This window comes from Lissotriton helveticus, chromosome 2_1 (assembly GCF_964261635.1).
Source record: "Lissotriton helveticus chromosome 2_1, aLisHel1.1, whole genome shotgun sequence".
NCBI lineage: Eukaryota > Metazoa > Chordata > Amphibia > Caudata > Salamandridae > Lissotriton > Lissotriton helveticus.
Genome location: NC_136059.1, coordinates 1,228,527,441 through 1,228,545,164, shown reverse-complemented (window position 1 = coordinate 1,228,545,164; position 17,724 = coordinate 1,228,527,441). Strand labels below are relative to the sequence as shown.

The 17,724-nt window shown below is 43.3% G+C and overlaps 1 protein-coding gene across 1 annotated transcript in view; it reads left to right on the top strand.

The window, feature by feature from the left end:
• Positions 1–17,409, top strand: part of GPRIN3 (GPRIN family member 3) — a 521,116-nt gene extending 503,707 nt beyond the window's left edge. Inside the window, exon 3 of the mRNA XM_078676116.1 lies at positions 12,778–17,409. Within this exon, the coding sequence (XP_078532242.1) occupies positions 12,881–15,244 (2,364 nt within the window). The 5' untranslated portion in view covers positions 12,778–12,880 and the 3' untranslated portion in view covers positions 15,245–17,409. The remainder of the gene's footprint in view (positions 1–12,777) is intronic.
• Positions 17,410–17,724: the final 315 nt, after the last annotated feature.

Genomic DNA, 17,724 nt, shown 5'->3' with positions numbered 1-17,724 from the left:
GAGATGCAGTGGAGCAGGAAGTCTTTCAGACTCCGGAGCCCTGTTTCCACGGTTTTCCAGGTGTCAGCGGTTGGCACTGTCCGACAAATGACTTTCAAGCGCCTGCAGAGGTGCCTAGACTTCTCTGACAGCATATATTTTTAGATAATGGCAGCCTGGTGTGCTGTAAAACTAGCAATGTCCTGCAAACACGGTGGCAAGCACCCCATCACAATCATGTGCACACAATCCATTGATGAAACCAAAACACATATCCTGCCTCAAATGTGAATTAAGTGTGAGCTGGGAGTCCATAAGGTATGTGGAATGTAAAACCTGTACTAATACGAAACAGTGACAAGTATGTCCACACGCGTCAATGCCAATCACTAATGTGCAATCATTTCATCACTCTTTTTGTTTCAAAAAATAATTTTACAAAATAGCATATTAGAGTTGTGAAAACGAATATTACAAACCATTCTATAACATGCCCTAGTGCATTCCCTTTTGCTCATGCATTTTGTTATTATTCCTGCTCTATGACTAAAAATGCTATTTCTTAATTATTATTCGTGCCTGGCACTTACATCAAACTGAACCACCTCTTGGAACCATATAATGAGGTAAGGGATCTGTTGGAACTGGCCCTTCTTGCAGGGTCATCCTCAAACTTTTTGCTTCTTCCTCCCTTATTTTTCCTTACCCGTGGCTGTTGGCAATAGGACTCTGCGCACTTTACCACTGCTGATCAGTGCTAAAGTGCATATGCTCTCTATGTAAAGTGTTATTCTGATTGGATATACATGTTTGGCATATTTGTATCACCATGAAGTCCCTAGTAAAGTGCACTGAGTGTGCCAGGGCTGGTGATGACAAATGCTACTAGTGGGCCTGCAGCACTGATTGTGCCACCCACAGGAGTAGCTCTAAAATGGTGTCTCAGGCCTTCCACTGCAGTGCCTATGGGCAGTTTAGAACTGCCATGTCCTCCTGGTCAGTGTCCACACTGACCCGGCCTAACCCTTCCCTTTTCGTGCACATCAGCCACCCCTATGGAAGGCCCAAGATACCCCCCTGGGCAGGGTGCAGTGTATGTGAAAGGTAGAGCATGTACTGGTGCAGGTAACATGTTCTGGTAGTGAATTACAGCCATTTTCGTTTTTCACTATTGTAAGGCTATCTTGCTCCATAGATTAACATGGGGGATGCTGGCTACAGTGGTTAACAGCATTCCTTCCCATAGGAACAAGATAGGGCATAAGTATCTAGTATCCCTGAACTCAGAATTTAATAACACATCTTTTAGGAAAGGTTGTTTTTAAATCCTGTGTTTGAGAACAGCACTTTTAGAAAGTTGCTGTTCTCTTGTCTGACCCTTCTGTGTGCCTGGGCCTGTTTGTGTATTGACTGTCTGGTTTGTGAGTCACAGGGGCTGGGGAATTCCCCTGGAGGCTGGATGAGTCAGCACTAGGCTGAATGACTGCATTTGCAACTGGAGTGGTGGGAGGAGTTAGCACCTGGGCTGAATAGGGCTGTGCCTGCCTTCCACAATGCTGGCTCCACCCCCCTGCTGGGCGGCTGAGGACCCTGCCCCTCACTCTGAAAGGAAAGAAGCCTCCAGCAAAACAAAGTACTCAGGAAACACCCAGAACTGGTTCAGACCGGGCTCAGGGCCCACATGCACAGAGAGAACAAAGACCTTAGGGGTATAAGTACAGGACCCCTGACAACAGAACATTAGATCATCCTGGAAATCAAGAAGGAACCTCTGCCAAGGAGAAAGCTGACTCTGAAGAAGGAAGATTGTCCTGCTGTTGCTCTGCTGGACTGACCTGTTGCTTTGCTGCCAAGGAGAGGGGAAGGACTTTGCTGTGAGCTGTGTCCCCTGTCTTGAAGGAATCTCCAAGGGCCTGAGAAGAGCTGGCTCCCTGTTTTGAAGTCCCAGGAACAAAAGGACTTCACCCCCAGCTTCCCTGAACTCTGCTGAGAGAGTTCTGTCCCTCCTAGAGTGCTTGATCCAGTTGTGGGGCCTCTGGAGGTTGGACCTGTGCTGGGAAGCTTGAAACTAAGCTTGAGTGACTTTTGAATCTGAAAAGTGTCGCATCGCTCGCTTGCGGAGCGCATCCCTGACAGTGCGAGAAGTTTCCCGCCGCTACGGAGGTCGAGATCGTCGCAGCGCCTGACGCCGCTGCCAGAGACGTCGCATCCTTCGTTTGCGGGACGCACCAGACCGGTGCGGGAGAATCGAACATCGATGCGAGTATCGTCGCAGAGCCTGTCGTCGCTGGGTGAGAACGCCGCACCGCTTGCTTGCGGACCGCATCACGTCGCTGCGAGAGTCGTCGCAGAATCATCGCATCGAGGAGCTGCGAGAGAGAGGCTCACCGCTGGACCACGCATCGTCGCCCCGGAGATCGTCGCAGCCCCTTCGAGATCGTCGCATCGTGCCTTTGCGAGAACAGACTTCCTACGGAACCTACGCACCGGAATCCATACAAGTGGCCTTCCTCCCCATACAGACCGGATTCGTCGCAACACGCCCGCTGCTGCAGCGGGGCTGTCGCATCGCCTCCCCAGGGTCTCAGGAGCAACGCATCGCTTGTTTTCCACCGCACCAGCTTCTGCTTTTGGAACTTTGTTGCAACTAAAGGTACTGTGAGTAAACGTGACGCAACTGTGAACTTTTCACGCAACTGTGGTTATTTTTACCGTAACTTGAAGAATTTTAACGCAACCTTAAGAACTCTTTTGAAACCATATTCTTGAACTGTGTATGTTGGATTTTTGTCGTTTTGGTCTTGTGTAGTTTTAGATTAAATACTTTTATTTTTCTAAACTGTTGTGGAATCAGTTTGTGGTGTTTTCACTGTGTTACTGTGAGTGTTGGTACAAATACTTTACGCATTGCCTCTGATTAGCCTAGACTGCTCAGGCCAAGCTACCTAGAGGGCGAGCAGGGGTTATCTCAGAGAGTTATCTCCTTGTCCTGACTAGAAGCAAGGGTCCCTATTTGGACAGTGGTACCTACCCCTGCCAACTAGAGACCCCCAGATCTAACAGGATCAAAGATACAGTGCTATGTTCCCAGGATCACACAATTCAAATGGAGAAACTGTGATTCAAATCATGTCTACTGGTGTTCAATCTGCAACCTGCCACATGAACTAAAGAGTGAAAAGAATGTATGGCATCTGTGGGGTAGAGTGGAAATGGCTAGTGATATGTGGACTTCTATTTACATTTTTTAAAATAAATTTCTGGATAAGATCAATGAATTCGCTAATAATGTGCTCTTTAAACCAGTAGTGCTGGCACAATCTTCAAAGTCGTGGTGCTGCATCAATGTTAGATCACTGAAGTTACAGGGGTTGTGAAACATCTAGCATCACACAAAAGAACTAACTCTGGGCGTAGTTCACGTAGTTGCCCAACGCGTAGCTACGCGAAGTAAACTTCGCATTACGCGAGATACGCGTAGCACTATGCGAATTGTGTAGTGCGCTGTTCGCGATGATTGCACAGTGCTGGATGCTTGTCCGCACTGTGCAATCATTGAAAAAGGCATCTCGCACAGTGCGAGCTGTCGTTTTCTGCCGCTCAAGTAGATTTTTGCTCGAGCAGCAGCTTTCTCAACGCGGACTGGTAGTTTCTCATTGCGAGCGGACGCGAGCATACGCGACCACACGCAATGAGAAACCTGACTTCCCCGCGTTGAGAATCTCATGGGAGGTTTATTTTCCTCGCTCGTGATTGCAACTTGATGAGGACCGTGAGCGAGCAAAAAATGCCAACTACGGTATGCTACGCGATTTTGCATTATGCTACATGCAATTCGGGTAGCAAGAAGAAGCACAAATTACGCAAACTTCGCAAGCGTAGCATAGTTGCTCGCCCAGGGTTAAAACAAAAAGTATATCAAATGAATCACGCCCATTCAGCAGGAAAGTGTTAAGTGTGTAGTGTGTAGCCCGCTGTGCATTTTGGAGCACACTGTTGCAAATATATTAGTACTGTGTGGTAGTGCACTGTCATTTACAAACAGCTCATTGTGCATTGAAATGGCAACAAAATTCGCACTAACATGCAGTTTACTGATAAAATTCTATAGAACATAAATAATGTGTGGAAATCTGAGTTCAGCAAATATTTATCTTTGCTTCACAAGGTAAAGTGTCTCGGTTTGTTTTGATCCTATTGTTTTCTTTGTTCCCGATACACTTCAGAATCACAAAGAAAATGTGTCTCATTAGTGCTTTCATGATTGTTGATGTATTTTTGAATATTTGTACAGTTAATTTGCATGTGTTTAAATGTCATGTGTTAAGAAAGCCTGACATCGTACAGTCTAGTTATTCACAATCCTGTTCTCCAGCAAGATTGTCAGATAGTTCACTTTACAAAATTCTGTAACTTTGAATCCTCTAACCTTTCAGTCAGAGAAAGAAAAGTAAAAAACAATATCCATGTAAGAATAGCAAGCAATTTGTCATATAACATAGCCTGACATTTGACCTCTGTCTTTGAACTCACAGCAAATGTGACAAAATAAAAACTGCTGTTACAAGTATCGGAACATATTTTTTATTATTTCAATCAACGCAGTGCAGGAAGGGAAATTACAATGCTGCGCTCCGCTGCACGAAAGGCAGAGAGCAGAAATGTTCCACATTTACAAAGATAAACAGCATTTCTCCTCTCTCCTTGTGCTGGTTCACTGTGTGCTGACCAGGGCAATGCGGGCACCCTTGAACCATTGTGCATGGGTACCTGCATCACTAGCAGGATTGTTTTTGTGCAGGAAGGGCCACCTGCACAAAACAGTCCAAAGACGTATTTTCCTCTTTCTATGCGTTCTGCAGAATGCTGCACACAAAAAAACAAGTAATGAGGTGAAATAAAGATATATCTCCTTGTTACTCCTCTGTCGGGTAGGTGCGCCATTTTGGTGCAAACCCAGGTTTACAAGTCTTTGTAAATCAGGGTTTGCATCAAAGTACATTGGAGGATACATGATATCTCGTATGCTTTACTCAAGTAATGCCTACCCAGCCTACCCTATACAAGGCAGAGCAATGCCCTACCTTGTGTTTCTTTGACCTCACTAAACCACACAAAACAAAGCAAAGAGGTCTTCCAAAAATGCCAAAAATGATTTCACTCCTCTGAAAAATCATAGTAAATTTGGGCTTCGGTCCTATAGCAGTATGCAAAGTGCAAGTAGCTAAAAATGCAAGGCTGTCTGAAAGTGTCACACCTGAGATTGATTTTTTTACAACCACGAGCATTACAAATACAGAATATAAACATATTATTTTTAAAAATTGATAACACACTATATAGAGGTGAAATTTTAAAGCCAGAGGCTGGCAAGCATTACACAATAATTAAAACATTGTTTTTTGGGAAGGGAATAGAAGTGGCGAGCAGGAAGACACAATAGGTAAGTGTTGAGGGTAAATAGAACGCCTTATGGTTGAAATCTATTTATTGGTTTTATGTTTACAGATACGCAGTAACGGTCGGTGGTGGGAGTAGCTGCCGGGCGGTGACGTGGGGAGGGGCAGGGTGGGGGGTAGTAAACTATGGATTACGGAGGATTACAGGTAAGTAAACATATAAATAAATGAAATGAATTTCGTTGCGTGCACTGCATCGCATTTGGTGATGCAGTGCGCGCAACGAAATTCGTTTTATTTATTTATGTATTTACTTAACTGTAATTCTCCGTACTCCACAATTTACTACCCCCCACACTACCCCTCCCCCCCCCCAAGCCACCGCCCGGCAGCTACTCCCACCACCGACCGCTCCTGCAGATACAATAACTACAACCAATAGCCAGTGGGGAAACATTTGTGCAAAAAGATTTAGATGCCCCTAACCATCACTTATAGCTCTCGACATGGGTCCCACTTAGCATATTATGGATCACTTGTTAATCTAATTTATTGGTGAACGTACCCCTACCACAATCGCTGCAACCAACAGTGGTCACCTCCATAGATACTGTTTCCTCTGGTTGATAATCAGACAAAAAGTGGTACTTTAATCCTCTGGAAAGGGGTTTCTGATAGGGCAAAGGTCTATGATTATGTATCTTATGAGGAAAATAAGTACTTGAAATTAGAATGTATCTATGCAATGTTTTTCATATACATACCAAACTTGCGTGATGCTATTTTAACAAGGAGAAGAAAACTTTGACAGAAAGCAAAGGGTGAAAGCAATCGTATCCTAAAGCATTTCCTTTGGCAATAGAACTTCTTGGTTACTTACAATATCCTTGTACAATACAGTTGAGTTACTTTATACCAGCGTAGTTGTGATATCAGTAGTCGTATGTATTAAGAAAATGGCATAGATACTCTATTGTTAAAATGTATTACAGTAAAAATGTAGTGCCCCTAAACCTTCGGTCAGAGCCAGCAGACAGTGTGAAGGGAAGGTCACGAGACACATGATTACAACTGTTATTTACGCAATGAAAGGGAGAACTAGCTTTTTTGGCTCATCTGATCTGTTTACCTTTAATAAACAGTCTTTAGCAGAAAGTAGACATTTCTGGCTGTATTTCTATATTTTAACTGACTTAAGTTCTTTGCACGACAGTCATTTTTTAAAGACTTACCATATGCTGCTTATATTGTGTATTTGCAACAACTTTTTTCTTTTTTCTGCATATTCATGAGTTTAATATAATTCTACGGATTGAACATTCCATCTACATGCAACCATACTATCTCTTACAAGATTTGTAGTCTTTCATCATTTACTGGAGGGCTACTCTCTGTTTATAATAAATAATGAAGTCTGCACACAAACCCAATGGAGGGACATAAATGATGAAAGACTACAAATACCACAATGCCTTGCACGAACACATCAGCGCCTAATTAACTAATATAAAAAAGCCGTGCATGAGCGCACAGGAGGTTTGAAATTTACAGAGTAATGGCGGAAATTGTTGGCTGGAGAAAAAGTGTGAACTTCACACCGCCTTTGATAAAGGAGAATGTTTCTCTGAAACGCGTCAGGCAGTAGGAAAAAGAGAGTTCTTGGACTAAAATGCCGCTTTATCTGGAATAAAAGTTGTTGTGCAACCTACCTGATTTTGAGTGCGGACTTGCTTGCAGGGCAATCTTTGGGAAATATATATATATATACACATACATATACATTTGCTTTCTGAAGCATGAGCCTGTAAGACCTGTCTCTGTTCTCTGAGCCTGTAAAATCTGTCTAACGCGAGCAGCAGCTCTTCTTTATAAAGCCTGATATTTTTAGATCTTTGTAAGTTTCCCATTTTCATATCCATCAGTTTCAAAGAGATTTTCAGTCATATTATAGAACAGATAGGGCCGAATGCATCATTGGTCAGACTTCATCGCATTGCAATGTTTGCACAGCATAAGCGATGCAACCTAGTCAGTTGTTTGCACTGTGCCAGATTCATCAATCAAGCAGGAATACTAAGAGGATGTTAAATATGGTTCACAGAAACCATACCGCATCAATATTTGAGGCATGGATTTTTCTGCACATCTTTCTGACCAGATTTGAATGCAGAGGAGGCCTGCAGAACACCACAGAACTCCTTTACTTCATTCATATTTAAAGGGGCTGCTATTGCAACTGCCTATTAATGGACTGTATCTTTTGCACAGTAGAAATTGGCCTTCATGGACAACTTCCATTCAGAGACTGGCCACCAACTGACAAGGGTAGTCAGTAATGTAGCAATGCTTTGCACCAGTGGAGCGATCACACACCATTGATACATTCCCTTGTGAATCAAATAAAAGGGAGAATGATCCTTTGCACCCCTTTTGGCCTGGCTTGACAGCGCAGGTGTCACAAGAGAATTATGTGAGAATCAGCAGGAGAGGGACCTTGGGTCTGCTAACATGTTGGGAGCCAGAGGTACATGCTTTGATTGGGCAGAAGTTGTGTGCTTCCACAAAATAAAGTACTTGCCCTTCACATTGAGGTGACAATTTTGTTTATTTATCCTACTGCCTGATGTTGACCTTTCAGGGGCACACACATGACACATGACATTGTAATGCTATGAAAGTGTTTTAAATAACTAGATAATTGATGGTGTTTCTCTCTGGGAGTTGCACAGATGGGAGGAGGGCGGCCAATAGCCTACATGGATTTTTATGTCTGGCTTGGCAGTGCAACTGACCTTTTAATCTACACTAAAATCATTATAAAGTTCTTTGCTTCAACACAAATACATATCCATTCCCATGCTATCTGCATTAAATGCTACCCCTTACTATCCAACGTTTCTTTTAAAGTCAGACCTATTGGCATTGCCCGTGCTTGTTTGACTTGTTATTTGTGAGGAAACACAATGATGATGTGAGTCGTATAGACATTTGCAACTTGCTGTGTTATTTTGCAACACTGCTTTTTGCTTTTTCACCCTCACAAAGCCTGCCACTTTGTAGAGCATGAGCTTTGTGATTGTGAAAAGCTATTAATATATTTCACCCATAATCTGCTTACGAAGAAGGGGGATGGGAAATTAAATTAAATGCATAAATGTAGGGAAAAGCTGCATTGTAAAACGCTAAAGGCATTGTCGAATTGCACACAGTGATAGTGTGAGTTACTTATAAACTTCTTTTTTTAGTTATTGCTCTAAAATACACTATTTTGACTCCATTGTGTTCAAGTTTTTTGAGGGGAGAACTCCTCAAACATCACTGACTTCAATAGGGGCAAGTATTGGGGAAATTAATGCGTGCCTCTCTATAATGCCATTTAAAACCAAAGGCAGTTTAGTCATTTTATTTAGAACACAATACTGTCCAATGAATCATTAGCCCCATTATTAGGGTCAAGCCTGCAGGAGCATGCACTAGCACATGCGCTCTCGCTTGCGAGACAATATTGAATACAAAAAGGGCTTGGAGCCCGCCTGTTGCTTATCATTTGTTGGCTCCATTGTCCCTCTTCTTTGTTGCCTCCTTTATTGGCCAGTGCTGAACAAACGTCACATCGATCATTTCTGTGGAGCAGGGACCAAGCACAGATTCATTCATGTAAATCAGTGCCTGTCTGCTGCATCTGGCGTGATTCAGGTACTGTTGCTTCACCCCTCCCGCTCCCGGCTGATCCCTCCATAGCACTTTTTTTGCTTTTTTTTCCAGTCAGCTATTCCTAGCCACGGCCGGTAGTAGGTGTAACTGCAGGGCGGTGACGTGGGGAGGGGGTGGGGCAGGGTGGGGGGTAGTAATTTAGGGATTACGGATTTATGTGCACTGCATCACCAAATGCGATGCAGTGCACACAACGAAATTCGTTTTATTTATTTATATGTTTACTTACCTGTTAAAGTCCCTAATCCATACATTACTACCCCCCACCCTGCCCCTCCCCACGTCACCGCCCTTCAGTTACACCTACTACCGGCCGTGGCTGGCTATTCCTCCAAGCAGTCAATGAGTGGTGCTATATCTTAGGACGGAGAAATGCTGTGTTTTCTTCATTGCTTGTTGATGATTTGAAATGTGTGACACCTGCTGACCTGCTGTCTCAGCCAGAGGGTGCAAGAGCGCAGCGTGGTTGATGTGAAAAGGGTTTTTTACTACCTACATGTGGACTGGCCGGAGACGTCGCAGGGGGCCTGGGGCAGAATCAGTGACCTTCCGGAGTTTCCAGAAACTGGCGCATAGGGTACAGCAGTTGCAGTTGCTTAGCAGGCTCGCTTATGAAAGGCTTGCAGGACTACTGCAGAGTCACTGGCATGCCAGGTGTGCGTCTGCAGGCCCAAAGGATAGTAGCAGGGTAATTGTCAAGTCGAGCTATCGATGAATGTTATGTAGGGCTGTACCAATTGGTTACATGCTAGGGTCTGGTCTGAAAGGCACTAGGGCTGGAGAAAGGTCAGTCACATGGGTAGTCTGGCTACTAAAAGGCATGAATGACCAGGATAAAGCCAGTGGTATGTCTGCAGGCGAGCACAGTAGTATCAGTCAGCTGCATGTAAGGGCTTTGGAAGACAGCCACGTGCCATGGTGGACTCAGAAAAGCCTATAGGGCTGGGCAAGAGTCAATCATTTGTCTGACTTGCCCTGGACAGGCATGTAAGACCAACTATCTGACTGGGAAAACAATAGGGCCAGGCGGGTCCCCTTACAAGGTGACATAAGTGTTTTACCCAGCATTAGACAGTTATATGTGTCATGTTACGAGGCCGAGATTAGAACAGAGATCTCAGGGTGCACGATTTAACAGTTTAGTCTGTAGACCATATACCTTTTCTTTGTTTGTGATCACTAGTTGGAAAAGTGATGCGGGTTGACGCTTCTGTGAAATATGACTATGGTAGTCGGAGCACTTCCCATACATTGTGTTTTTCGCCCTCCCGGTCCTGTGCAGGAGCGGCAGTTCTGATAGGTCAAATGAGGTTCTTGATTTTCACCGACTCGTGTCTAAGCCATCAGTGGATTTATCGTCCATCTTTCTGCATTGTTATTGAATGGATGGTAAATGCATTTATTTACAGTTTAGCATGCCTGGTGATGCGTTGAATCGCTTTGCGGTGAGCAACAAGCATTGGCAAGACCTGTAGATCTCACCTACTGCAAGATATATTGGCTTTGTGAATGTTTTTTTAGACATGTTCTACACCAGCGCGGGTAAAAGTATATATCATGTTTTCTTTTTTCATTTTAACCACGGTTTACAGCAGCTTCGCTGCTGTACAACATGGCAAAAAAAAACACACAGAAATCCAATAGATATTGCATAAGCGAGACCTATTGGCCCTGCCTATGCTTTTTAGGTCGGGCCTGGGCAGCGCATGCGGTGCTCAGCGAAGCATGCTGTATTCAGGTAGGGACTTGAAGCTCCGCCCACTCTGCCCATATTTTTCATTGGCTTGTGTCATTGTCCACTGTAAACTGTGGCTGTTCATTGGTCAATAGGCTTAGAAGTCCCTCCTTAGTACCGCCTTGTCTTATTTTGTAACCTCCCTTGGCAACACCCCCCATGACCTGTGTTGTTACTTGGTAGGCTTTAATTACAGCCTCCGAGCATTATTTTCTCACACAGTTTTGTCCTGCCTGCTGTTGCAGGGAGGACAAGCTCTCTCCTAACGCTTTTTAAAAAAATGTATTGCATGGGCACCAAACGCATTTGCAAAGCAATAGGTCTCACATTTGCAGAGTTTGAGCTATTAGCATTGTAAATGACAAGGACTTTTATTTACCTGTTTTTAAAACAACACATAAGTAAAAGGCATTGCCATTTACAATGCTGATTGCTCAAACTCTTGTAAATGCAAGACCTATTGCATTTCAAATGCGTGTTTCATAATGTTCTCCTGTCCGGAAGGGGGGTCGGGAGGAGGACTCAGAGTTGCTTGCACTGTGTGATTTGCGCTGGGTATTTGCACCCAAAATGTTACTTTATTTGCCAGCCACCCCTGTATAACACCACACTTCAAATGAGTCACAATTACAGTGCACTGTTTGTGTAATTGATGTTTTATTAATTTTCCTTATGGATCTTGGAATGTATCCACATAGTCAAAGCCTGAACAATAGTCGTAGAAATGTTCTTCACAATGTACTATTAGCATGTGTTGCTATAAACAAAAGGACCAATAAATGTAAAACCTGATTTGATGACATTTCTAGCCACAACAAAGGGGACAATGCGCTGCCCTAAACCAGGCAAAGCAGCGCTCATCCTGGACACTATCCTGGACGCCCAGTGATCTCTGGAATCCCAGATTTCAACAGCAGCAAAACGCTAGGGCATATTAGCAAGAACCTTGTTAAAATTATCGCCGCCCAGGTTAGATGTCCTGCACATCTAACCTGTATTTAATAAGGGTTGGATTATGGCAACTCAGTTTAACTAGGATTACCCAAGAAGAGTTTAGCTCGGCTCCAGCGAACCCAGAATATCATTCTTAGGATTCTGTTAAAAAAAAAGTCGGATAGCCTTACTGAATATCTTTAACAACTACACTGGCTCCATGAGAACAAGAAGCTCAGGGTCAAATGACCTGAATGATCCATTAAGTGTTTAATGGTAGCAGCCTAAAATGTTTCTCTGTGCAATTTCTGCAAAATGCTCCCACTCACCATCTTAGATCCCAAACCTGAAATTTCCCTTAAAGAAATCTAAGCTGTCCATAAGGGATGGAAGAGCCTCTCTGGTCCCATGGAACCCGTTTCTCAGGGCTGAACCAGACCTTCTGAAGTTGAGAAAATGCCTAAAAAACATGACTGTTTACAAAAAAGCTTTTCTTTCCAGTTCAAGAGGGATAAACAAAAAACCTATATACAATTAATATATCAAATTTCATATTTAGACTGTGAGCTTAGACAACTGGTATGAAGATAAGATAAAATGGGCTCCTCGTATACATTGTCAACTCATCCAATCGCTGTGAGCCTGTTTAAATACCCATTTCACCAGATAATGAAACACAAGGCTTCTCATGATGCTGAACTGAACACAATTAGATGGACTTCAATTCAAATCGATTTCAGAAAAGTCACCTACCTGTTATATTACTGTGTGCACCACAGAAATATATCAAACTATCGATTAAATGCCTTATTTACAGTACAAAACTGATTAAATGCTTTGATAAAACATGCTTACATTAATCTGAAAACATATTTGAGCACAAGTTTGAAAATATAACGTTAATATAATAGGTGGAGGAAATTCAAGATATTTTCCAAGACTGGTATTAATTCATGAGACATTTTCTTCATCCAATTATGAGTATCCTTAGTGACTTCTCTGTTTTTTCATTTGCAGGCAGGTTTTGTGGACTTCATTCTGCTTAATGCTGGTGGTGATGCTGTGAAGAGGGTCCCGCACTGGAAGAAGCTGGCTTCGAGCTGCTACGCCAAGAGGTTCCATGGGGACTGTACCCGAGCCTCAGGGATCTGCCAGAACTTCAGTAGGTGACATAACTGAAGAGAAGGATTGCTTAATAGACCCACATTCTAAGGATCATCAACATAAGCTAGAGAAGAATGCCAATGGAGTCCCTATCCCAGACTCCAAGCCTGCACCATCTGGATCTTTTGACCTTAACTGTACGTCCATTGAAGCACCCATGAGTCAGCAGTCATGTGACTTGAGTAAACATGATCCCGAGCAGGCAGTCACGCCTTGTCCCTCTAGCCCTGCAGAAAAAGAACTCCCGACTGTCACGGGGGCCATCAGTGCTTGCAAGCCACCGGAACAACGCGCCCTTGAAGAACTCATGCTGGCATGTGATACAACCAGGGTGCCCTTGACAGATAGCCCGTCAAGCACCCATACTGCCATGCCGAATCAACAAAGTAACAAGCCTCATCCTGACTCACCACCGCAAACTGACACCTCTTTAGCAAACACATGCAGGACAGTCACCAACGTATCAGTAGATACCTCACCTCACCAAGAAGAGAGCACGCGTCAGGATAACGAACCTCGTAAATCTGTATCTCAGTCAAATGTTCTGCAAGTAGGACAAGCTGAAAAGTCATCTGGGAAGGGTACTTCAACACCAGAGTCTCCACAGTCAGCCAAATCTATAGGAGATTGTGAGCTTAATATGTCTCCAACTGTAAGTCAACTAACGGGGAATTCCAATACTAATTTACAAACAGGGCCAAAAGATGAAGCCGATGGCCTCTCTTGCCATATTTCTTCAATAACTCAGGAAACCTCTCCACAGTTGGGCACATCTGACACCCAGCCGCCTCAACCTGCACTAGAGGAAACACCAGAACCAGACCTACAAACAGACTCTAAGTACAAAAATATGGGAACTATGACACATAGCTGCAGTAGTCATGATGCGGAGGTCCAAGCTGTTGCCCACGTAGAGAGCAAATCGGTGTCCACCAGCCCAAGCATACTCGCTACATATTTAAGGGAAAATCAATTTCAAATAAGAGAAAATCAATTTCAACTAAAAGACCGGGATGACAAGGTGTGCATCATTTATAGGGGGAACCCTCGGCCAGGCCTTCCACAGCATGGTAATGCTTTTCCTATGGCTTTGCACAAAGATATGTCCCTAAATCCAGTAATAACACCAAAAGTACGATTTAGGGCTACTGCAATGGAAGTACTAAATCCTGCATATCTCAGACTGCACGGCAGAGCTGGAATGCCCTCAGACGCGTCCTGCAAAATCTCTCCAAACCTAACAAAGGTTACCTATCAAGGCAAAGACATCTCTGGCTACCCCGCAGGGATGTACAAAAGTGAATCAGAAGCACAAGCAATGAACGCAGCCAGACAAAGCCAAGGGTTACCTCAGCATCCATTAGCAGCCCCTACCTTGCACAACGTGAAGCCTGCCTATCAAATTAACATTGAAGCCAATAACCAGAACAAACCGCCTCAAAGACCCCTCGAAATCAATGCTCAGCCACCCCAGTTCATGGCAGGCCAGGAAATAAACAAGAGACCCAGTCACCACCTTCTCGGTGTTGCAGAAAGTAACCAGTTACGTGGCAACCGTGCCAAAGACTATGAACCGCCAGCTGCTAACGGCGACGAAGAAAGAAAGCCATTCCACTTCAAAATCACAAACGAAATGGGAAACACCCAAGCTATCATCACCACCGACATCATAAAGCCAAAGAAGGAAGACAAGCCAGCATTTCTGAATTTTGACAGAGACATAACTAGCAACATTGGAGCAACCGGTGGCCCAGTGGAGGAATTTCTCCAGGTCTTCATCAAAAAGGAGCAAGACAAACTCCAAGAGGAGAATGAACAAGCAAAGCGATCCAACAGCCTGAGCCTCCAGTCCAGATCAGCGTCGGAATTCAGCCATACTTCCTCCCCGCATACTCCGCGACTTAAGAAGGCCCGGGAGGAGAAGAAGGACCAGCGGCTCGCAGGCTCTGCTACCCCAGAGCAGGGTAAATTGCAGGTCGGGAAGAAGCAGGCAGCCGCCAAAATAGAGGAGAAAGCCAAGGAGACCAAGAGTGTGAAGGACGTGGTGTGGGATGAGCAGGGCATGACATGGGAGGTTTACGGCGCGGCCATGGACCCAGAGGCTTTAGGCATTGCAATCCAGAACCACTTGACCAGGCAAATTCGTGAGCACGAGAAAATGATCAGAGCTCAGATGAAGCAGAACCGGAAGTCCGTCTCCTCAGACACTTCGAGTAAAAAGCTGAAAGGAAGGCAGAACAACATGATCCAGTCTCTGTTTCAGAACTTTAGACGACCAAATTGCTGTGTTCACCCTCCATCTTCTGCTGTGTTAGACTGATACAGGTAGAAAATGGAGTCCTACAAATGCAACGCTCACAGATGAGGAAAGACACATTCTACCGGCAGGCCGCAGCTGTGGACTCGATTTCTTCTTTTGAAGGCTGCACATACAACATAGAGCTCACAAAAAGTACTTTTGTTACCTTTGCCAATTTTCCGGGAACTCAGATGTAGCACAGTTTGTCTTTACAATCCCACGAGCGGATAGGATTAAAAACTCTTATATATTAGATGTTGGACAAGACTAGTAATAAAGTTTAAATCTAAGTTGGGAGCCTTTTTATACAATGGTTAACTAAGGGTCTGGGGTTTCAAAGAGAGAGCTTCCCATGATCTAAAAGCTGATTTTAGTGCTGTTTAAGCAGATAAAAAAATGAAATTCTACTTTATCTTTTAATACCCTGCCTTCAATGCTAGCAATAACATTGGATGTAGCAAGTCTCAAGTATGCTCGTTGTTTACCATCTCAGTGTTTTTGCCAAACTCAAGACAAGTATTATCCCTAAATACAAAGGTTCACTGTGGATAGGAAGCTAACGCCCGATTTTGGGGAATGTAAATAATGAAGATATATAAAACACGTAACCAAAATATTGCTAGATTTCACATACTATCAATCGGTGACTTCGAGAATTGGCTGTACATTTTGGACCACCAATTTGTGTGATTTCATAAACTCGCTAGAAGAGGCAAGGCAGCTAAAAGTGACATGTAATTTGCTGAAACATATTTCTGAGTGTTTCATGAAGTTAGTTTTTAGCCTAAAAAATCAATTGGATTAACACATCTTTTTTCACACCTTTATCCAAAATTAAGAGTTTAAGGAGAAATAGTAGGTCTGATGACAAGAAGCCATGGAAACGATATCTATCCTGTAATGATGCTCCTAGTTAGTTATAGTTGAGACCCATTGACTAATCATGATGAAAAACTAGAACTTTTATTTATTTTGTGGCGTCCATAATCTTGCTTAAAGATACAAGAATGCAAGAATCCTAAGTATGGTCAACACAAAACCTGGCCCAAGCATCCATTCATCGAGAACATGCTGCATGGGGACCACAGTGGCTCTACCTAAAATGGCATTGAGTTACTTTATGTAAACATCTTTGATCCCAAACTGTGCCAGTGATAGTGCCAATGAATGTACCATGCGCAAAAGTGAAATGGGTTTGGTGAGCTCAGCCTTGTAGACCTTGTAAGCTTATCTCAGAATGTAACCCTCCCCATCACAGCAACCCACAAGTACAACTTGCCATGTCTAGAAAATAATGTGGCTATTGATTTAATAGTGAGGCTAAAGAACAATGGGGCTGATTCAGCCACCCCATCCCAAGGTCTTTAAAGTGAAGCATATCACACAAAAGTAGGGATTTACAAGCCATTTCAACCTGAAATGTCGAAAATATCTAGAATAATGTTTGGACAGCGGCTATGGGACTTGGTCTTTAACATTTGGTTCTTCTCCACTGGGCGTCTAAAATGTCACAAAAACGTTGTCATGCCACATGCTTTTCTTCATTGTGTCCTATTAACAGAGATCCATAGACAGTGGGCAAGCGTTACTGTTTTTTCTACCCACGAAAAATTTAAGAGAGCTTTAAAATATACCTTTGGTTTAGTCAACCCAATGGCATTGGCATACAACAGGAAGATCCTGCAGATTTTTTAGAAATGTTCAAAGTAGAGTCTAACAATAATTACACTTTGTCTTTATCTCGTGACACCAGCTACCTGCCAGCAATGAAAAACAGCTAAAATGAGAATATCTGGACATTGGTTAAGAATGTGTAATGACTGTGTTCACATCTTCTCAGATTATTTCGCTGTCAACTTCTGTCGACTTTGATCATCTGCTAAAGCACTTGCATCCTGTTAAAGTCATCTTCACCGTGCTAGGATATATAAGACTGTATTTGTATAATTGTGGTGGTCGCGCTCTCCTTTCTCATTGACTACCATGCAGTATGAATTGTTGAGTTGACTGTGGTTTCGCTGTACAGCTACAATGTTGTTTTTTTGCTTCTTCAACTAGCTGCGACAAACATCTTCAGACCCATTTGTTTTCTCATTTGAACAAGTCCATTGTCTCTGAATAGAATGCTCTCATGTTTTTCCAAGGCAATAAATAAAATTGTGTAGGCTAAATTTTCTCTAATTTCACCTCAGTGCCATATTATGAGTCTGCATCTCCATATTATCGCTGAAATAAGGTAGTGAAGTTTACAGATATACATAGACAAGACACAGCATTAATTCACCTATGGGTGACGTTAAACACTGCCACACAACATAGGCACAAGAGGTATATGTTGTTGGCTTATGCACCATCTTTGTTAACACTATGTTCATGCCAGTTATGGGGAATTAACAAAAACTTAGTACATAAGGTGAGCGTATAAAAATTGGATAATTTACTCAAAATAGGTAGGCCACGTAAAACCACGGCATCACAGAGCTCAATATTATCTTCTGTAA